At 37.4% G+C, this 23418-nt stretch overlaps 1 protein-coding gene across 5 annotated transcripts in view; it reads right to left on the bottom strand.

Annotated features, from left to right (window-relative positions):
- GOLGB1 (golgin B1) overlaps nucleotides 1–23418 on the bottom strand; it is a 64945-nt gene that overhangs the window by 18111 nt on the left and 23416 nt on the right. For 4 of the 5 annotated variants that reach the window (XM_081833118.1, XM_081833126.1, XM_081833134.1 and 1 more), the window contains 2 exons: nucleotides 15706–20891; nucleotides 12949–14863 (listed from right to left, as the gene is read on the bottom strand). In XM_081833118.1, coding sequence (XP_081689244.1) covers nucleotides 12949–14863; nucleotides 15706–20891 — 7101 coding nt within the window. Of the gene's footprint in view, nucleotides 1–435; nucleotides 522–12948; nucleotides 14864–15705; nucleotides 20892–23418 lie in introns of all 5 variants that reach the window. The other variant, XM_081833153.1, reaches the window with a different exon arrangement.

The following is a 23418-nucleotide window of genomic DNA, read 5'->3' as shown; positions in this document are numbered from 1 at the left end:
AATTAAATGAGAAAATTAATGGTGATGATGATGATGGTGATGGTAATAATGATGATGATAATACAATGATGATGGACTTGCCTTTAACCAACAAAACTGCCTATCTACATTCCAGATGCATCTTCAAATTCTTTATCCCCAGTACTCATTAAAACTTGGTAGTAAGAGAAATAATGTTAGGACATCTGGATTAAAAGGGGGCCTTGAACACACATCTCTTTCACCCACTCTTGGAAACATCATTAAAGCTATAATAAAGGCATCATTTTATAAGCATAAAATACAAGAATAGGAAGAACAAGAGAGGAGTCAGCAGCAACAAAATTAATTTTGGAAGCTGAAAAGCAGATGCGTAAGTGGTAACTGACTTAACAGATCTGGGAAAGCCAAATCTTAAACTGGCAGTAAGGAAAGCCAAGAACCAAAAGAACTTACTCTGCAGAATCTTCAAAAGGCTCAGGAATTAACAGCACCAGGTACCTCTGGAGAAGATGGTGATGGGGGTAGGGAGAAGGTGGTAGCTGAAATAAGGAGGATTAGATGAAAGCTGCTTAAAAAACAATTGCATCCCTAAATACTCTCCTCAGTTCCACATCTTTTGTTAACTCTAACAGACAACTAGAGTTTTATTCTTTGGAGAAGGTAAAACAAATGTCTCTGGATCATGAAATACCAGGCACCACTGAAGGTAAAGGTACTGCTCTAAACCAAGGGTGATCAAGTCAATATATGCCTCCTGAATGCTTGAAGCCTTTCCCCTACTCAACTTGAACAGTGCTGGCACCCAGGCCTTTACCATCCATGCAGGAAATGAGAAGTCTTCTCTAGAAAATCTAACCAGCCCAAGAGGAACTAAAGATACCAACATGGGGACTACCCACAAAAAGCTCAGCAAGATCACCCTGCAATCGCCAACCTCATAATTGGTAAGCCCCATTCACAAGCTTTTTAGACCTTATGATTAAACATGAAGAGTGAATCAAGGATTAACCTCACCTAAAGAATGGCTATCATTAAGGCTAGGATGAAAAGAACTAGAACAAAAGTAATTCAAAAGAGTTTAGCAGGGGAAAGAATATAATATACTTGAAGACTAAAGAGAGAATATTAGAAAATAGAAACATTGTAGGAGAAAAAATATTAAAGAAAAAGTTCATTATGAAAAAACATCAAAGAACAAAATTACCTCCACTATTCTTGGGGAGATAAATTAAGAACATATATCCATGTGACAAGAAAAAGAAAAAAAAGAAATCCTTAGAAATTAGGAACATGATAGCAAAAATGAAAACCTCAATTCTGGGCTCTAAGGATAAAGGTGAGAAAGTCTTCCCAAAGTATAGCAAAAAGAATAGGAAAGATAAGAAGATTATAAAACCAATCCAGAAGGTCCTATATCTAAATAACAGATTAAAAAAAAAAAAAGACAACAAAGAAAAAGGATGGGGGAAAATGGTAAAACGTAATTCAAAAGAATCTCCCAAAATTGATGAATATGAGTTCTTAGAATCAAAGGACTAGACACAATGATGAATGAAAATAGACCCACATCAAAGTACATTGTCATGAAATTTCAGAATACACAGGACTAAAAAATTCTATGCATTTCCAGAAAGAGAGAGAAAGAGAAAGAGATCAAGAAACAGATCATATTTAAAGGATCAGGAAACAGAATAGCTTTAGACTTCTGAACCACAATGTAAACTAAAAGGCAACAGATTAACGTCTTCACAGTTTTGAGGGGAATTATTTTCAGCCTAGAATTCTATACCCAGCCAAACTGTCAATCAAATATGAGCGATGAAAAGACATTTTCAATAAATTTACCTCCCCTGTATCTTTTCTTAGGGAGCTACTAAATGATTTCTTCCAACAAAATGATGACACAAAACCAAGACAAGGAAGACATGGAATACAAGAAACAGGAATATAGGAGAGATGTGAAGGGAGATATCCTAGGATGAAAACAGTATCCTGGTTCATGTAAGAAAGAGACTCCAAATTTTCTTCATAAATACAAAATTGATAGGAATAAACATCTTAAGAGGAGATGTGGATAAATGGCAGTAAACCTGCAGTTAAAGTACATTGATAAATACAAAGAAAATTAAGTAAGTAACAACAAAAACACAGTTATTAACTCTAAGGGGAAAAAAGATGCTGAGGAAAATAAAAATAACACGTCTCAGCTTGCATCTGTAGTCATAAAAATGTAAACACTGATATAAACAAAAATACTGAATTAACCAAAATTTAAATTACATCAGGAGAATGGGGAAGAGGCTATATATTGAATATGTGCATATGTACTGTGGAAGCAGAGGGAGGTAAGAGAACTAAACCCTGTTAGCATAAAAGAAAGTCAATAGCTAATGCAAAGAATGAAAATCCAAGATGCATTATAAGTGTGATATGTAGACACTGAGAAAACACCAAAATAATAAGAGAGTTAAAAGCAAATTGCCTCGGGAGAAAGAGAGAGTTGGAGTGGAGGTGCTGTTTGTTTTTCTCCAAACATGCAGAATTTAGTGACATGCAGAATTTAGGGACTTATATATATGTACATAACGTTATTTTTTAAACAAAAATTAAAATAAAACATTTTGTTTTGTTTTAAAGCAAAAATATATTTTTTATGCACTAAATATATTCTTTATTCACTCCTCTAATCCAGATACTCTAAATGTTAATTTCGAAATAGACCAAATCATCAAAAAGCTGTGTGTCTGGGACTGCATTTTAACCATTTGTATAAGTACCTTTCAGAAATTATACAAAATTCTTTTGCTATGCAGTTACTGCAAGGAACAGCTAAACTAAACCCTATAAAACAACTGTATTTACTGTAGAGAAGTAAAGGATGTTTTACAACTTCATACAGTCCTCTCCATGGACAGAAGGAATTTCTTGCAGGCCTCAATACTTAAAGAATAACTATTCTTATATTAAACAAATAGCTTTTCTTTCTTCCTTTTCCCTAAAATATGGACACTGCAATTCATGTATATGGCTCTTTAATTCCTTATTTCTGATGGCTGCCAGAAAACTGGGAAAAAAAATTGATGACCCATCTTTCTAAAAAGATATTGTGATATCTCCTAGGGACATTAAATTTATTCCTGGATTAATCTTTTTCTCTATCCTCATTTTCTCTTCCTTCCCAGTTACTTGTATTATATTATCTTGAAAACAATTTCAAGATATGCTACTTCAAGTGATTTTCAGAATGAAATGAGTATATGGGACTTCCGAGAAAGATGGCAGAGTCAGAGGATCCTAAACTCACCTCATCTGAGGAATACAACTAGGATGAACCCACATCAGTGTAAATAACCCAGAAAATTACCCAAAGACTGGCAGAACAGACTCTCCAGAGCTAAACATAGAGAAGAGACCACATCAAAAATGGTAGGAAGGGTGGAGACACAGTCGGGAACCAAGCTGATCCATGAGACTGTCCATGGGAGGGAGGGACACTACAAGCACAGAGAAGGGACAGGAGCAGACTCCACACCAGGCATCCCAGTCACAGGGACCTGCACTGGGAAGACAAATCCCCGTAACATTTGGCTTTGAGAGCCAGAGGGGGTTAATATCCGGAGTTTTTACAAGCATTTGGGCTTACCACCTGGAACTTTAAAAATGAGCAGCTTGGCTCTGGGAGAGCTGGAGGGTAAGAGGAAACTGAGTCCCTGCCAATAAACAGCACAACAAACAGCCCTGCTGAGATACAGCATAAAAGCAACATTTTGGAAAATGCCTGGGGTATACAGGAAGGAGATTCATTTATTAATCTCAGAGTGTTTGCTGGAGAGTCAGGGATCTTTGGGAGACTTTTCCAAGAACAAAGGAGCTGGTGGGCACCATTTCCCTCCCACCCCTCAGCCTACATATACAGACACCTGCAGGAACCAGCACAGCACAAACACTTTCCACGTGGATTGCTAACAGTGCACCCCACCCCTGGGCTCTTCTGTAGACTCACCCCCTCCAACCTGGCCTCAGCAGGAGTATATCCAAAGTGGTGCCACAGGTGTGGCATTGTGCAAGCAGCGCCAACAGGGACCAGTACCACTCTAAAGTGACTCCTGCACAAGGGAGAGGGGGAAGATAACCACACATTAGAGTTTAACTGCAGCCTTAGCAGTGGGCTGGGAGCAGACATCTAGTCTGACTGCAGGCCCCACCCACCAACAAAAGTCTCCAAGGGGATAACACAGGGAGAGCACCCTGAAGTTCAGTGCAACCACAACTCCGGCAAACACCTGGTCTGACCCAACTCAAGCCCAAAGCAGCCCCAGAGTGGCCCATTAACAATACAGCAGCCCAACTCTGCCCAAAACAGGCAAAGAGAGCTACTGCAGATGACTACACTGAAGGCAAACCAGCACAGCCACAATAGGAGGGTATATACAATACACATGAGACACCCTGGAAGTGCCAGGTGCTGGTGAACAAGGGACACTGCACTACAGAGCACCATAGGACCTCTTCTTTATAAGGCTGCTACTTGCTATAGCTGAGTTGATGTTGCTGACTTTCCTAACATACAGACATGAAATTAAAAATACACTAGAGAGAATAAATAGTAGACTAGAGAAAAGCGAAGTACAGATCAGTGACCTGGAGGACAGAGTAAGGGAAAACAATCAAACTGAACAGAAGAAAGAAATAAGATTAATAAAGAATGAGAATAGATTAAGGGAACTCAACCACATCTTCAAAAGTAACAACATTTGCATTATACAGATCCCAGAAGAAGACCAAGAAAACGGGGCAGAAAATTTATTTGAAGAAATAATAGCTGAAAATTTCCCTAATCTGGGGAAAGATACATAAATCCAGATCCAGGAGGCACAGAGAGCCCCCAACAAAATCAAACCAAAGAGGTCCACACCAAGACACACAGTAATTAAAATGGCAAAAAAAAGTAATGATAAAGAATTTTAAAAGCAGCAAGAGTAAAGAACACAGTACATACAAGAGAAAGCCCATAAAGTTATCAGCTGATTTTTCAGCAGAAACGTTGCAGGCCACAAGAGAGTGGCATGATACATTCAAAGTGCTGAAAGAAAAAAACTGCAACCAACAATACTCTATCCAGCAAGGCTGTCATTCAGAATAGGAGGAGAGATAAAGAGTTTCCCAGACAAATGAAAGTTAAAGGAATACATCACCATTAAACCAGCCTTACAAGAAATGTTAAAGGGGGGCGCCTGGGTGGCTCAGTTGGTTGGGCGACTGCCTTCGGCTCAGGTCATGATCCTGGAGTCCCGGGATCGAGTCCCGCATCGGGCTCCCTGCTTGGCAGGGAGTCTGCTTCTCCCTCTGACCCTCCTCCCTCTCATGCTCTCTGTCTCTCATTCTCTCTCTCTCTCAAATAAATAAAATCTTTAAAAAAAAAATAAAAAAAAAAGAAATGTTAAAGGGGACTCTTTAAGGGGAAAGGAAAGACCATAAACAGGAATAAGAAAAGTAGGAAACACAAAAGCAGTAAAATTAAGTATAGCTATAAAAACCAGTCAAGGGTTTCACAAAATAAAAATACGTGAAGTATGACACTATACCTAAAACATGGAGGGGAGAGGAGTAAATTTTGGCACTTTTAGAATGGGTTCTAACTTAAGCAACAATCAGGGCGCCTGGGTGGCTCAGTCGTTAAGTGTCTGCCTTAGGCTCAGGTCATGATCCCAGAGTCCTAAGATTGAGCCCTGAATGAGGCTCCTTGCTCAGTGGGGAGTCTGCTTTTCCCTCTTCCTCTGCCTGCTCCTCCCGCTGCTTGTGCTCTCTCTCTCTGTCAAATAAATAAATAAAATCTTAAAAAAAAAAAAAACTTAAGCAACAATCAACTTAATACAGATTGTTATATGCACAAGGTGTTATATATAAACCTAATGGTAACTGCAAATCAAGAAACCAGTAATAGATATACAAAAAATAAAGAAAAGGAATTGAAGTATATCACTAAAGAAAGCCAGCAACCCATGAGAGAAGAGAGCAAGAGGGGAAAGGAACAGAGATCTACAAAACAACTGTAAAACAAGTAACAAAAATAGCAATACATACATACCTATCAATAATTACTTTGAATGTAAATGAATTAAACGCTCCAATCAAAAAACACAGGGTGACAGAATGGATAAAAAAACAAGACCCATCTAGATGCTGTCTGCAAGAGACTCATTTCAAACCTAAAGACATCTGCAGATTGAAAATGAGGGGGATGGAGAAACATTTATCATGCAAATGGATTTCAAGAGAAATCCAGGGTAGCAATATTTACAGTGGACAAAATAGACTTTAAAATAAAGACAGTAACAAGAAACAAAGAAGAACATTATATAATCATAAAGGGAATAATCAACAATATGTAACAATTGTAAATATTTATGCACCCAACATGGGAGGACCCAAATAGATAAAGCAGCTCACAACAAACATAAAGCAAGTAATTGATAGTAATACAAGAATAGTAGGAGACTAATACCCCACTGAAATCAAGGGATAGATGATCCAAACAGAAGATCAACAAGGAAAAAGGAAACAGTGGCTTTGAATGACACATTGGACCAGATGTATCTAACAGGTATATTCAGAACATTCTATCCTAAAACAGTGGAATACACACTTTTCAAGTGCACATGGAACATTCTCCAGAAAGGATCACATATTAGGCCACAAAACCAGTCTCAACAAATTCAAAATAACAGAAGTCATATCATGCACCTTTTCTGACAATGCTATAAAACTAGAAATCAACCCCAAGAAAAAATCTGGAAAGAATAGAAATACGTGGAGATTATATAACATGCTACTAATGAATTAGTCAACAAAGAAATCAAAGAGGAAATCAAACAATACATAGAGACAAATGAAAATGAAAACACAACAATCCAAAATCTTTGGGATGCAGCAAAAGCAGTTCTAAGAGGGAAGTTTATAGTAATATAGGCCTACCTCAAGAAGCAAGAAAAATTTCAAATAAACAACCTAACCTTACACTCAAAGGAGCTAGAAAAAGAACAAACAAAACCCAAAACCAATAGAAGGAGGGAAATAATAAATTACAGCAGAAATAAACAAAATGGAAACTAAAAATAGAATAGGACAAATTGCTGAAACCAGGAGCTAGTTCCTGGAAAAGATGAACAAAAATGATAAAATGTTGGCTAGACTCATCAAAAAAGAGAAGAGCAGGGGAGAGGGAGAGAGGACTCAAACAAAATCAGAAATGAAAGAGGAGAAATATCTGACATCACAGAAATACAAAGATTATAAGAGAATATTATGAAAAATTGTGTGTCTACAAATTGGACAACCTAGAAGAAATGGATAAATTCATAGAAACATGTAACCTATCAAAACTGAAGCAGGGGAAAAAAAAAAAAAAAAACTGAAGCAGGAAGACATAGAAAATTTGAGCAGACTGATAACCAGCAAAGAAATTGAATCAGTAATCAACAAACTCGCAACAAACAAGACAGCTTCACAGGTGAATTCTAACAAACATTTGAAGAGTTAATCCTGTTCATCTCAAACTATTCCAAAAAGTAGAAGTGGTAGGGAAGCTCCCAAATTCACTGTATGAATACGGTTAGCATTACCCTGATTCTAAAACCAGATAAAGACACTATAAAAAAAGAGAACTACAGGTCAACAAAGCTGATGAACATAGATGCAAAAATCCTCAACAAAATATTGGCAAACTGAATCCAACAATACATTAAAAAAATCATTCACCAGGATCCAGTAGAATTTACTCCTGGGATGCAGGGTGGTTCAATATTCACAAATGAATCAACACGATACACCACATCAATAAGAGAAACGGTAAGAACCATATGATCTTTTCAATAAATGAAGAAAAAGCATTTGACAAAGTACAGCATCCATTCATGATAAAAAACCTCAACAAAGTAGGTTTAAAGGGAACATACCTCAACATAATAAAGGCCTTATATGAAAAACCCACAGCTAACATCATACTCAATGGGAAAAACAGAGAGCTTTTCCCCTGAGGTCAGGAACAACACAAGGATTTTCTCTCTCACCACTTTTATTCAACATAGTACTAGAAGTCCTAGACACAGCAATTAGATAAGAAAAAGAAATAAAAGGCATCCAAATTGGTAAGGAAGAAGTAAAACTTTCAATATTTGCAGATGACATGATACTATATAGAAAACCCTAAAGATGCCCCCCAAAACTACTAGAACTGATAAATGAATTCAGTAAAGTTACAGGATACAAAAATCAATATACAGAAATCTGTTGATGTCTATATACTGAATGAACCAACAGAAAGAGAAATTGATAAAACAATTCCATTTACAATTGCAACCAAAAATGATAAAATACCTAAGAATAAAATTAACCAAAGAGGTGAAAAACCTCTACTCTGAAAACTATAAAACACTGGTGAAAGAAATTAAAGATGACACAAACAAATGGAAAGATATTACATGCTCATGGATTGGGAGAGCAAATATTAAAATGTCAATACTACCCAAAGCAATCCATAATCAAACACAATTCCTATCAAAATGCCAACAGCATTTTTCACAAAACTAGAAAAAATAATCCTAAAATTTGTATGCAACCACTAACGACCCCGAATAGCCAAAGCAATCTTGAAAAGGGGGGTACCCCCACTCTCCCAGATTTCAAGCTATACTACAAAGCTGTAGTAATCAAAACAGTATGGTACTGACATAAAAACAGACACATAGATCACTGGAACAGAACAGAGAGCCAAGAAACAAACCCACAATTATTGGTCAATTAATGTACAACAAATGAGGCAAGAATATGCAATGGGAAAAGGACAGTTTCTTCAACAAATGCTGAAGTGGGAATTGAATGGGGAACTGGACAGCTACAGGCAAAAGAATGAAACTGGATTACTTTCTTACACCATACACAAAAATAAATCCTAAATGGGTTAAGGACCTAATTGTGAGACCTAAAACCATAAAAATCCTAGAAGAGAGCACAGGCAGTAATTTCTTTGACACTGGCCCTAGCAACGTTTTTCTAGATATGTCTCCCAAGGCAAGGGAAACAAAAGCAAAAATAAACTATTGGGACTACATCAAAATAAAAAGCTTCTGCATAGCAAAAGAAATAATCAACAAAAAAAGACAACCTATTGAATGGAAGAAGGTGTTTATAAATGCTATATTCACTAAAGGGTTAGTATCTAAAATACATAAAAAAAAAACTTATAAAACTTAACACCAAAAAAAAAATTCAATTTAAAAATTGGCAGAAGACATGAACAGGTATTTTTCCAAAAAAGATATACAGATGGCCAATAGACACATGAAAAAATACTCAACATTACTAATCATGGGAGAAATGCAAATCAAAACCACAATGAGTTATCACCTCACACCGGTCAGAATGGCTAAAATAAAAAACACAAGAAACAAGTGTTGGCAAAGATATGGAGGAAAAGGAACGCCTGTGCACTGTTGATGGGAATGTAACTAGAAGCAACTGGTGCTTCCACAGTGGGAAACAGTAATGGAAATTCCTCAAAAAATTAAAAATAGAATTACCATATGATCCAGTAATTCTACTACTGGGTATTTACCCCAAAAACACAAAAATACTAACTAGAAAAGATATATGCATTCCTATGTTTATAGCAGCATTATTTACAATAGCTAAACTATAGAAGCATGAATGGATAAAGATATGGTGCATATATATATAATGGAATATTACTCAGCCATAAAAAAGAATGAAGTCTGACTATTTGCAACAACTTGTATGGGTATAGAGTGTATGATGCTAAGTGGAATAAGTCAGTCAAAGAAAGACAAATACTGTATGATTTTACTCATATGTGGAACTTAAGAAACAAAACAAATAGTCAAAGAAAAAAAAAGGCAAAAAAGCAGACTCTCAAATACAGAGAACAAACTGATGGTTACCAGAGGGGAGGTGGATGGGGAATGGGTGAAACAGGTGAAGGAGATTAAGAGTACACTTATCCTGATGAGCACTGAGTAATGGATAGAATTGCTGAATCACTATATTGTATACCTGAAACTAATGTCACACTACATTAATTATACTGGAATTTAAAAACAAAAAATTTTTTAAAAAAAAGAACAAAATGAGTATAGATAAATACATACAGCTCTGGAGATTTGCTTTCTACCCTTTAGGTAGAAACTGCCTATGTACCTACTTGATTATGGGAAAGTCCTAAGGAAGTTCAAACAGATATGAGAACTCCAGAATGTTTTCAGAGTTGTTTGTGACACCGTAGCAGAATCCCCAGGGCTTATTCTCTGCCACTTGGACCCTCAGACTTTGAGAAACTTCCCCTTGAATAACTAAGTAAAAAGAGAACCAAAGTAAGCTAAATCCCTTTCAGATCTAAATCATTTCTCGGGTGGTCCTTAGGGAAAGGAAGTGTAGTGTAGGCAGAGGTGATAAACTGCTGGCCTAAGCTGAATGTTTAAACGGATAGTGGGTGATATAAGATAGCTCCCGTATTTATCATACATGCAGCCAGTGACTGAGAGACTATAAACTTCAATGCCCAGGACACAGGCTGAGAACAAAGTATGTGGAAAAGAGCTGATGGACAGTTAACAATACATTCCAAAGTATGCAGAAGGGCTTCAGCAGACTGCAGTGGACCTCATATGTAGTATTACCAAGTCAGACTGTCAGGCCTTCATGTGATTTATAACCCTGTGTTGGCTTTCATTTATGGCAGATGTAAAAGCAAATGTTTCCAGAACTCCCCTACATGACAGTTTCACAAATGGAAAAAAGAGTGTTTTCAGTAACAACCACAAAAATAAAGAATGGCCACCAATTGTTTATTATCTACCATATAATTAATTACTATGTTAAAATCATAGGAAATACAAACAAGTATAAGTCATGACACTTACACACATAGACATATATACATATACACATCAAGACAATATGGGACAAATGAAAGTACTAGAGAAGTACAGAAGGTAATAGACAATTAAGTGATCTGGAAATGTAACCAGAGAATTTGAGCTCCAGGGTGATGTTTAATAGCGGGAAATATTCGCCCAAAAAAGGAAAATCGAGAGGACATTTTGGTTCAGAGATGGTAATATGCAAGTACTAGGTAAGATTATTGCATAATAAGTAGATCAGTTTGGCTGCAATGAAGAGTATGAGTAGGGGAGCAGTAACAAGGAAGACTGGAAAGAAGGATCTAGACAAATTATAGGGTCTCAAATGCCAGACTAAGAGGTTTGAATCCTAAGCCTATTCTAGAGATAATACAACTGTTAAAGGTTTTTGAGCAGTACAGTAATAAGAAAGCAGAGCTTCAGATTTATTCAGCGATGGTATATAAAATATACTGGAAAGTGACAAATTGGGAGAAGCAGTATGACAACAGTTAAGTGTACAGTGTTAAGAGCTTATCCTAAGATGATGATGACTGAAAGGAAAAGAGATAATTGAGGCTCATTGTGAATAAAGTGACAGACCTTGATGATAAATGAAATAAAATCATAGACAGTTATGAGCCTTAGGGAACAGAAGAACATTACTATGGGTTATAGAAATATAGAAGTAAAAACATGCTGACTTGGCATATCCAGCAGACAAAAATGTGGAATGGGGATTGAGAGATAGAAAGGGTTGAGAGATAGCAAGTTTTGTCCCCAGTGTTTAGAACAGATAAGAGGAGCAAAGCAATTCACTAAATGAAACCTTGTGTATTCAAAATCTAACCTAATAGCTTCCAGGAAAAAGATTTTGACTTTGAAGATAATCAAGTCCTAGATGCTATACACTACAACTTTGAGGTATATACTGTTCTGATGAAAACCTTTTGCATCTGCATTCTGAAAGCAACAAAAAAAGGTTTAGCTCCTAGGACAAAGTCAGTTGAACTGAAACTATTTTTAAGATATAAAGAAATATGTGTACATTATATTGCTGTCAAAATCACAGCTGAAAAGAGGGGTTTTGTTCAGATTACAAAAGTGAAAAAATTATCTATAAATACTGGATATTAAGTGTAATATGAATGAACACATTGCCTACAAAGAAAAAGAAAAATTAGAAAAAAATTTATAATTGGGGCTATGATCTTTTTATTCAGGCTAATCTTAAAAACTAGAATTTTCATATTCTGGACATGGGTCACTTTTTAATGGTAAACCCAGCCTTTTGAAGCTCAATTTATTTCCTATTTGGCCTAAGTACATGGCCTTGAAAGAGTTAAAAACTGTCATGAAAGTGAAGACAGTAACCTCACAAAGTAGAACCTGGCTTAGCTCGTAGTTCCAGTTTTTGCTTCTGAATCTTGATAACCCGGAAGTTCTTAGGAAAAACGACCTGGATTAAACTACTGGATCCTACTAAAAGCAAAATTTTAGCATGAGAGATCCTCCTTATCTTTCTCTCAGATTGAAAAAAACTTGGATATTAAACTTTTTTAAATTAACCTTTTTTACATTTAAATTTTTTTGTGACAAATTAGGGTTGAGATATATACATGGGATAAGCTAAGTCCTCTCTACCCTTAATTCTACCAGATAACCTAAAGCCAAACTGTCACTGTAAGAAGGCCCCGAATGACCCCTACACCTTCGTTCAATTAAACTATGACAAATTCTGGAACTATTTACATGTGTGTATAAAATATATAAAACAACCTCCATCTCTTAGTCCTTTTATAACCAATGGAGAGTTTCGTGCAAAGAAAATCTGTAATTGTTTTTAAATGGTAATGGCCGATTTAAAGTAATTTAAATAATGTTTGTGTGTTTCTCTAAGACAAAACAGAACCTGTGGGATGTATAATACTGCCCCAGAGTCCCCAGATAATATGTGTAAGAATGTGCTCATCCTTTTCTATAGAAATGAACATTTTTAAAGAAAGTCTCAAAAACTCTCAAAAGAAGATCAGAAAGAGAAGCAGACACTCACTAGTCGGTCTCTGTCATTTTGGAGTGATGACATAGCTTTCTTTAAACTCTGGACTTCAGCTGGGCTGGCTGCAGGTTGGGCTGCAGACCTCTGCTTTCCCTCCTCCAACTTGCAGAATTTCTCCAGTTCATTCAACAGGTGATCTCTCTCATTCTGTAGACTGGCCATAGCCTTGGAAAAGGACTGTACTTGGTTGTAAGAATCTTCTAGTTGTGAGGACAAGTGAAGCAGTTGCTCATCTTTGGACAGAAGCTGTTGGTTAAGTTTCTCGAGGTGAGGCAAGCTGTTATCCTCAGTGGAGTTCCCTGAAAGGGCAACTTTAGAAACAAGAGCATCTCTCCCCCTGCGTATGAGGCCCTGTTCTTCTCTCAGCTGTTCCAGCTCCTTCAGACTGGCATTGTATTTCCTTTTCAGTTCATCAAGCTCCTCATTGGCATGATCTCTGCTATTTTGTAGGGAATTCATAGACCTTCCAAAAGACTGGATTTGTGCTGTGAGATCTTTATTTTCTTTGGTGACCGAAAGTAATTTCTGTTCCATGTCCACCAGATCTCTCGCCAGCTCTGCCACTCTCTCTTCTGCGGTTTCTGTTTCGTTTCGCATTATCCCTGCATCATGATGAAGATGCTTCAATTCTTTCTTCAGTTTATCTTCAATTTCACCCACCTTCTTGGCAGCCTCCTTCTGAACATGAACCAATTCCTCTTCCAGTTCTGTAATTCTCTTCTGAGAGGAGGAAAGGGTAGTACTTAACTTCTGTACTTCTTCTTCTTTTACTTTTAATTGGGCCTGAAATATTCCCAAAGTTCCTTCTTCTTGCAAGGCTGTCAACTGTCTCTTTAGTTGGGATACAGACATCTTTAAGCTCTCAATCTCTTTACACAAACCTTGTTTCTCCTCCTCTAGAGCAAGAGAGGACCTCTGCAGATCCTCCTTTCCATCCTCAGACTCCTTCAGCTTTTCTTCCAATTTGGCACATTCACTTTTCAGCTCCTTATTCTGCTGAAGTTGAGCATCAAGGAGTTGCTTTTGCTGGCAGTCCTTTCTTGATATCACTTGGTTCAGGTCTTCTCTATATTGGATTAGTTCTGCATCTAGTTTGGCATTCTCAGAATTGAGATCATCCATATGACTTCGCAAGCATCGAATTTCTTCTTTAAGCTCGTTATTCTCAGCAGCAGCGTCCTGGATGAGTTGATCTTTTTCCAGGATGACAGAGAGATGTCGCTCTTCCAGCTGTTGGTAGTCGCTGACAATGCGGTCTCGGTCATCCTGGAGAGAAGACATGGATTTAACAAAGGAATTCAACTGAGCCTTCTGCTGCAAGTTTTCCTTTTTGATGGATTTTAGTGTCTCCATAAGCTGTTTGGTTTTGTCAACAGCCTTTTTTTTCTCCTCTTCTAAGACAATATTCTCCTCTTCCTCCTGGGACAACAGATTTTCCAATTCTTTAATTTCTTTATTATGTTGCTGATGCAGTTCAGCAACAGCTACTTGGATTGCCTGTTCTTTGGCAGAAAGCAGGCTTATAATCTTCTGCTCTTTCATGTTTATTTCTTCATGCAGCCTGCTGGTCAGTTGTCTGGAGGCCTGAAGATCCGTCTCTAGCTGTTCATAACTGAACTTACAATTTTGGATATCAGCCTCTTGCCGCTTTATGATCCCTTCCAAGTTTTCTTTATTTTCCTTACATTTTTCTAAAGAGTTATTTAAATCAGTCGACTGGTCTCTGAGAATCTTAAGTTCTGATTCCAACTTAGCTAATTCATTCTGAGAACTGTGGTATAGTTGTCGAATCTCTTCTAGCTGGGACAAAAGTTCCTTGTTTTCCCCCTGTAGAGTATCACAGACCTTCTGTTGAAGCTGAACCTCTGTCTGGGCCTTGGACTCCCAAATCTGCTTGTCATGTTCAAGCCTGGAAAAAAAAGAGAGAAGGTCATTAATCACAGATTTCCAGGAAAAACTATCTGATGCCTAAGGAACATATATGACAATGCTACTCAGATCTAAAGATGAATCAGTATTCATAATTAAAGGTGCTCATCCTTTCCATGAAGAGATATTAGCTCTACTGGATGCTCTGTATTAAAGGTATAGTGCACCTAAGGGTATAAAAGTCATAAAACTCCAAAGCCATGTTGCTTATTTTAGTGACATGACTTTGTACACTCTAGAAAGCAGTATTTTCTCCTATTTTGCTTTACTTTGCTCCAGACAAGCTCACATCTAGCTCCTTAAAGGAATAATCTTGGTATGACAGACAATGACGAAACCTGTCTCAGAGCAGAAAAATCCTATTAAAAGTGGAGGAGTACCCAGTATGGGGGACACTGTTAGTTCTTGAACTTGAAAAATGATATAAAACTGAAGTTAGAGGAAAATAACTGTCATGCGTATGAATTGATCTGGAATACGGGGAAGAGAAAAGAGGAGATCATTTATGAGGCTAAAGCAATCATTTGGGAGTACCACAGTAAAAATCCAGACAAAGGTAGTGGAAATGAAAATGAAAAGAAAGGGAGAAATCAAAGCAATCTCTCAACAGAGAGAAGGGAAGAGAAGCAGACATGGATTTTTCACCTAATACTAGCCAAAAGTCATTAACAAAAAAAGAAAGAGTCAGAAGTGAGAGAGAATGTAGTTTCTAGGGAAATTTAAGCCAAAATTAGGCCCATAATATTAAAGAGAATAAAAACAGTTTAGAGGCTTTCTTTGCCTTCAGTTACTTTTAGAAGAGCAAAAAAGTTACCCATTTACCTGGAAATACTGATCTTCAATTCTTCCATGTGGATGGACATCTGCCTAAGTTGATCCTTTAGAACACTGCAGTTCTCCTCCTTGAGTCTAATTTCTTCTTCTTTGGTTTGAATAGCATCACTGAATTTCCTCTCCCATTTCTTGGCTTCATCTATCACCCTGTCTCGATCATCCTGGAGGGAAGACATGCTCTTCGTGAAAGCTGCAAGCTGGGCCACAGTACTGTCCAAGTTTCCCTGAAGTTGCTTAAATTCCTTGTCTTTCTTGTTCAAGGTAATCTGAATCTCTCCAAATGTCTCTTCCAAGTGGACTTTTTCTCTATGCAAAGCATCCAGTTTCTCTTGCATGTTCTTCTTCTCTTTCAGGTGTTTCTCTTCTACTTGCTCCAGTCTTCGCTCCAGATCTTCATCCTTTTGTTTCATTTGGCTTTTAACTGATTCTTTGTTTGACTGAAGATCCTTTTTCAACTTGAGATTGTCTGCTAGGACCCTTGCTGCTTCACTCTGAGTGTCATCTAGCAGTACTTTGAAGCTAGCCAATTCTGATTCTGCCTTCTTGCGGTGTTCAGTGGCTTGAGCCAGATTTTCTTTGGTTATTTCTAAATCTTTTTGAGACTCAGTCTGAACAAATTCTAGGGCCTTAACAGTTCTCTCCAGAGCACTAATTTTCTCTTGGTACCTGATGCAGTCCTTCTGCAGCTGCTTTATTTCTTGCTGTTTTTCTTTTAAGAGCTCCTGGAGTTCCTCTGCATGGCTTTTATTGCCAGGTCCCTTCTGAGCACCTTGTATTTTCTCCAAATATTCCTTTCGTATTTCTGACTCCACCTTAGTTTTCTCCTTAACTAACTGCTGCTTTTCTTCTTCCAGTTCACTCACACACTTTTTAAGGTTCTGCATTTCAGATTCTAGTAGCTCATTTTTTATTTGGGCATCTGTAACATCCTGATAGTAATTTCCAATGCTTCCATTAAGTTCTGCTAATTGATTCATAAGCCTCTCTTCCAAATCATCTTTCTCTTCTTCTGCTGTCTCCTTTAGCTTGGTAACTCTGGCAAGTTCTTCTTGTATTTGCTGATTTGATAGGTTTATTTTGGTTATTTCTTCCTGAAGCATTTTTAGTTCACCATCCTTTGCTGATATTTGACTCAGTAAAGCACTTCTCTCATTTTCTAAAGTCTGGCTGAATTCCCTTTCTTTCTGCTTCTCTTCCTCTAACTCAGCAATTCTTTCTTTGAGTTGATTAATCTGCTGAAGGTAGTTACTAATTTCATCATGTGATTTGACATTCTCACCTTCATCAGGCTTCTTGGCACTGTTCTCTAACAGAATGGATTCCGAATCTTCGGGCCTTGTGCTCATGTCCCGAGAATCCTGCTCATTAGACTCACCTGGGACAGACTGCGTTGCCCCTTCAATGATATCCCTTTGGTTATCATGTTTCTCAGAAGTCTCTAGGCTAGCTTGTTTGGACACATTACTTTCTACCTGATGCTTTAAATCTTGAACCTCTTCACTTAGAGAGTCCTTCTCAGTCATTAAAGCCTCAAACTCTTTAGAAAGGGTTTTATATTCTGTTTTGACCCTTTCTAGTTCCTCTTTCAAGCTGGAATTGGAAGAAAGAAGTGCTTCCATATCATTAGATGTACCTCCTCCAGAGTGTACCTCTGCTCTAAGCTGGTCATTCTCTTCTTCCAGTTCTAGGATTTTCTGCTGTTTAGATTTGGCAAACTTTCTCATCTTTTCTTTCATTTCCTCCATTTCCTGTTCAGCTTCCTGCAATTGCTTTTCTGCCTCTTTCTTGTTTGCTTCTGTGCTTCTTAACTTGCCATACAATTCTTGTTTCTCCTGCCTCACAGTTTCCACGACATGCTGAATCCTTTCTGCCTCATTACTGACATTCTCGTAGGATTGCAGAAGTATTTCATACTCTTTTTGTAACTCTTTGTGTTTCTCTTGCCACTCGGTGCTTTCTGCAATCTTAGAACATTTCAAAGATTCAATTTCCTTCACTAAATTTTCCTTGTCTTCAGTAAGATTCTCCAGAGCTAATTTCAGACTTTCACAAGAGCCATTGAGACTTTGATTTTCCATTAAAGATCTGTCCATTTCTGTAATGAGCTTGTCTCTTTCTTCCTGAAGAAGAGCTAACTTTCCTAAGAATATATCTTTTTCTTTATTTTGAGTAGAAACTTGGCTTTCCACATCTGCCAGAGACTTAGTGAGATGTTCAATGGTATCTCTGGCCAAAGACAACTCCTCTTGGAGACCTTTGTTTTCTTTTAGTGCTTCTTTTCGGGAAATAAGGGCAGCTTGCAGTTTCCTCTGTATTTGTTGCTTTGCTTTACTTTCTTCTCCAGTCTCTTCTGGTTTTTGCTTCATTTCACAAAGTTCCACCTGTAACTGCTTTATCTTCTCATCATGTTCTTTGGCTTGCATTTCCAGCTGTGTATGCAGAGCCTTGATTAAATCCTCTTGTTCCATTATCTCTGTTTGTACTCTCATAAGGGCCTCTTCTTTCTCATTAAGCTGTCCAGAAAGGTATCTAACTTCTTCTTCCTTTTTGCCTATGAGTTTTTGCAGTTCATCTAGTTCAGGCTGCAATTCTCTTAGATGTTCTAATCTGGCAATTTCTAGCTGACTGTTTTCCAATTTCTGCCTCAGGCTTTCTGCATGGGCTTCAGCTTCATGGGATGCTGTCCTCAGACTTTGAATTTCCAAACCTTGTTTATTTATCTGCTCTTGTAACTGAAATACCTCTTCTGATTTTTTAGTAAGCTCACTTGTTGCAGAACTAACCTTCAATTCCAACTCCTCTTTCTCGGCCTCTATCTCTTTCAGCTGGGTCTTAATCTGGGCAACAGAAGTACTGCCCTGCAGAGCATCTGCATCTCTAGGATAAGAAGGGAAGTCAGACTCTGAAACAAGTTGAGCAGGTTGCTGCTCTGTGGTTTTGAATAAAGGCTCTTTTGAACTTGGAATGGGAGAGCCTAGATCCTGCTGGTCAATGCCCAGGAGTTTTCTGTCTATAGACTCCTTTACCTGAATCTGGAGTTGTCTTAGCTGGTCTCCGATGTTCTCATTTTCCTTGCTCTGCTCATCAAACTGTTCTTGTAAGCGATTATAGTCATCCTTCTGGTGCTTTAGCTCCTCCCTAAGATGTCTTTCTTTCTCCTGTGCCTTCTGTAGAATCGTCTTTCGAGAGGTTAACACTTCCTGTAGCTTCTTTTGAAGTTGCTCCTTTTCTTTTTCTAGGTCCAATATCTTTTCTTCCAGTTCTGGTTTCCAGTGTTCTCCACTACCTGCACTAGGTGGACTGATCACCACTGTTTCTTTTACAGGCGTTGCTGAGTCTCCATCACCTACATCCTTGTTACCTGGGGTTAATTTTTGGATAACTGCTTGGTTTTCAGTGATTTCTGCTTGCAGCAAATCTATTTGGTTTGTCTTCTCTTGCAAGTTCTGATTCATCTGTTTGATCACAGCCTGTAACTGTTCTTCAGCTGCTACCTTTTCTTCTAAATCCTTCCTTATATGCTCTAATTCCACCTCTTTCTCAGCTATTGTCTGTTTTAAAGAAATTTCTAATTCTTGACACTTAGCAGTCATACATTTTTCTGAGTCTTCTTTGCTTTCTTTATCTTCTTCCATTTCCCTCTTCTCACACTCATTGAGCGGGATCTCTTTCGTAGACTCATCTTTCACTTTGGCCAATTCCTCTTCTAATCTACTGACTTTCTGTAGAAGCTCCTTTCTGTTAATAAGAGCTGCCTGGAGCTTTCTCTTTCTCTGTTCACTTTCTTTCTTCACAAGGTCTAATTCACACTTAAGCTCTTCTTTACTTAGGAGCCCTGCTGGGCTCAGCTCATCATAATTCTGTTTAAGGCCAGAAACAACTTCTTTATCTTCTTCCACCTGCTCTTTTTTTGCCTCTTCAGCTCTGGATAGTAAGTTCAGCTGTTCTTTAAGAGTTTTAATTTCAATCCCAAGAGAAAACTTCTCTTCATTAAGCTGGACCATTTTCTCAGTCATACTAAAGCTGATTTCTGTCACTTGCTGATCCTTCTCCAGGATGGTTTGTTGGAGGGTTTCCACATCTCTTTTTTTCTCTAATAAGAGTTGATCCATTTTTGCTATTTCAAGTTCCTTCTGTGAAAGAGTCTGGGAAAGTTCTTCCATTTTATTTGAGATATCCCTCACACGTTCTGCCTCTTCAAGCACTTCATTTTCCTTCTTCTGCAGCTGGCTTTGCAGGCTTTTTATCAGTGTACTCTGCTCAGAAAACTGAAGCTGTATATCATCCAGTTCATTCTGTAAAACTTCAATTTTCACATCTTTAGATTTGGCTTCTATGCTAAGACTGTGGATCTGTTCAGAAAGCAAGTTGTGATGAGTCGTTTGACTTTCATAATCAAGTCTTCTTTGCCTTTCTTCTTCTGCAAGGTTCACTTCCAGTTGTTGTACCTGAGCCCTCAGTTCTGTTACCACACTAAGTTCCTTCACTTGAGAAAGAAGCTGGTCTCTTTCTTCAGACAAAGCGGTGAATGCACTGTTGGTGTTTTCAGCGTTTTTCCTAAACTCTTCAATCAACTGGGTTAGGCTGCTGATTTCCTTAGCTTTCTCATCTAAATTTTCCTCATAGATTTCTTCTGCTTTACGAAAGCTTATTTCAAGCTCCGAAATTTGCATTTTTAGCCTTTCCAATTCATCCTGGTGACACTGACAAATTCCTGGTACAGCAGAAGGGGGTTTATCAATATCATCCTGCTTGACTGATTTTAATTCCATCCCTGTGTCATTTAAAGATATTTCCTCAGATGTTCTATTCTGAAGTTTAGTACTCATCTGCTCTTCTTTTTCAACTGTTGGAAGACTGCTCTCTTCATGTGACATCGAGGGAAAATGTTGCCCTGTATCTTCAGGCAGTATTTTCATGCTAACTGTAGGTATTCCTTCACTCTCTGTCTGCTTCATTTCTTTCTGGTCAGGGACCTCAGGGTCCCCCTCAGCCTTTTTTCCCTGGAGCTGCAACTTAAGAAATGCAATCTCTTCTTGAGCTTCTTTCATTTCCAACAATAAAACTGACAGTTCTTTATGTTTCTGAAAAAATGTGTTGTCTAGGACATCTTGTCCACTCTCCTCGGCAGAAGAGTTGCTCCTATTGAGCCTCGTAATATCAACCATGCTGATCTATTTTAAAAAAAAAAAAAAAAAGGAAAAGCCTCAATCAGGTGTCTTATAAGAAAGAGCCTACTAAAAACTCATATTTCATGCATTTTTCAAAACCTGCAACTTACTAGTCAAAACATCCTATCATAAAACTGCTAAATACTTTTTAAGTCAGTTTTTATTTCCCAAATTGGACCTCTGAGGGTACCCTGTCAATCATATAGGTCAAGCCACATTCATAAGACCTACGGTAACCTGGAACTCCTTTTCTGGATATCCCTTACTTGGGAAACTGTTTTCTTTGGATTAAAATTCCTAAGTGTTCTCTTAAGAACCACTTAAAAATAAAAAGGGAGGTGGGATGCATTAAATTTTGTTTCATCCCATACCAAAAAAGGAAGTTATAATTCTTTTTCCTAAACTATCCATTGAAATGGGAACTATTAGATAAGATAGCCATTACCAGGTAAGTAGATTATCAAACAAGTAGGTTAAGATAAATTGCCATGATCACATAATCAAAAAGGAGTTCTGCTGAGGCTTGGGTATGAAATTACAGACTTGCTTGACAAAATACTATTATTACAAAGGTAACTCTGTTAGACTGCTCAACCCATATACATTATTTCTATAATTGTCTTCCTGGGAAACAAAATCAGTGAGTCTCCTGATAAATTTCATTAGAATTTTACTAAATGAGTCTGGGGACAGTGTACACAAGAAAATCACTACCTTTGCCAACAGCACCATTTTTTTTTCCCCAGAAAAAATTCCAATTTGATAGGAGAAAAAAAAAAAAGAAAGAAAAACCCATAGGACTGTCAAATAATGTAGTGGTCAAGAGTACAAGCTCTGCAGCCCAACTGCCTAAATTCACACCTTCGCTCTGCCATTTACTAGCAAAAGCTGGCACACAGCAAGTATTCAGTATTTGCTATTATGTTGATAACATTCTCAGCCACTGAACAAGAAAAAAATATTCATCATTTTAAAATTATTTATTTTAAGAAAGGTTATTTTTCATGAGCATTATTTTTAATCACTTAAAATTCTTTGCTCTCTGCATTATTCATACTCAAATTTCTGGGGACTAAAACTGAACACAGTATTAAAGCACATAGAAAAAGTTCCTTTACAATTTCTTCATGTCACATTCCTATTTTATCCATCCCTATACACATTAAAGACCTGATATAGTCAAGGTATCACTTCTGCCAGAAGACTTCAATATAACTCCTTTTTTGTTCTCTCCCTCACCTTAAGTATACTTATTTCCTCTTTTTGTCATGCCACTTCACTCACTCTCCTCCTTCCCTTGGTCACATCTTCTGTTGCTCCCTATGATATCTACAGAATTCAACTTTTTGGCTAAAGTGAAAAATCAATGTTATCCACAATGAGAGAACGAGAACCAGAGAACTTTGCTTTTTCTAGCCACTCTCATTACTTTTTCTGTTAATACTAGTCTTCCCCTTTCAGTTGAGCTTACACATTCTATGAACCTTTTCTACTCACTTTCTCTTATCCCGAAGGATTATCTTAGGTACCCTTCCTTTTGCAATTTCTGTGTGTGTGTTTTTCCCCTTTCTTTTCCATTGTTCTCTGTTCATTTGTTCTCCCTTCTGGTAGTGTTTTTCTTTTTCTTTAGAGATTACCATCTTTCTTATCTGTTCCTCTTTTTTGATCTAAGTTATCTTGTTTTCACTAGACACTACTGCTAAGCATCTTAAAACATTAAGCACCTGCTTGCCCAAGATTCATTTTTACTCTTTGACTCTTATCCATACAATGCTACAACTTTCAAAAATTTAGTTTCCTTTTGCCAATTTTGTGAACAGAGCATCAGTAGTCCCATCAAAAGATACTGAACATAAGTGTAGTGGTTAATTTTATTGTCAAGTTGGCTAGGGCATGTACCCAGATACTTGGTCAAATATTATTCCAGATGCTTCTGTAAAGGTATTTTTTTAGGTGAGATTAACATTTAAATCAGTACACTTTGAGTAGATCACCCTCCATAAAATAAGTGGGCCTCATCCAATCAGCTGAAGGCATTAACCAAGAAAAAAAAAAAAAAGACTGACCACCTCCAAACAGAGGGAATTCTGCCCCCAGGCTGCCTTCAGACTATAACTCTTCCCTGGGTCTCCAGCCTGCTGGCCTACCTAACCTGTAGATTTTGGATTTGCCAGCTTCCACATTTGCATGAACCAATTCCCTTAAAATAAATCTCTCTCTACATATATACACACTCCCTATTTTGTTTCTTTGAGGAGCTCTAATATAATAAGCAGATACTTTTTTTTTTTTAGCAGATACTAAAGTTACATTATTCCTCAAGTCCATTTATGACTCTATCATGGACTTCTTGATTGGAAGAATAAAGCCAGTTAAGCACAATACAGCTAACAATAATCTTAAATCAACAAAATATTAAAGAACCACACATTTCTTATAGTAATTTTCAGGTTATAAAAAGCATCAATCTTCAAAAATTCCCTTTTTAATATAATCTGAAATGAACCTAGGCCAATTTAGTGGAGGGGAA

The sequence above is a fragment of the Leptonychotes weddellii genome, chromosome 1, assembly GCF_054177405.1.
Source record: "Leptonychotes weddellii isolate Sample4059 chromosome 1, ASM5417740v2, whole genome shotgun sequence".
In the NCBI taxonomy this organism is placed as follows: domain Eukaryota; kingdom Metazoa; phylum Chordata; class Mammalia; order Carnivora; family Phocidae; genus Leptonychotes; species Leptonychotes weddellii.
The sequence above is the reverse complement of the archived record's forward strand: the minus strand, read 5'-3'. Positions and strand labels throughout refer to the sequence as shown.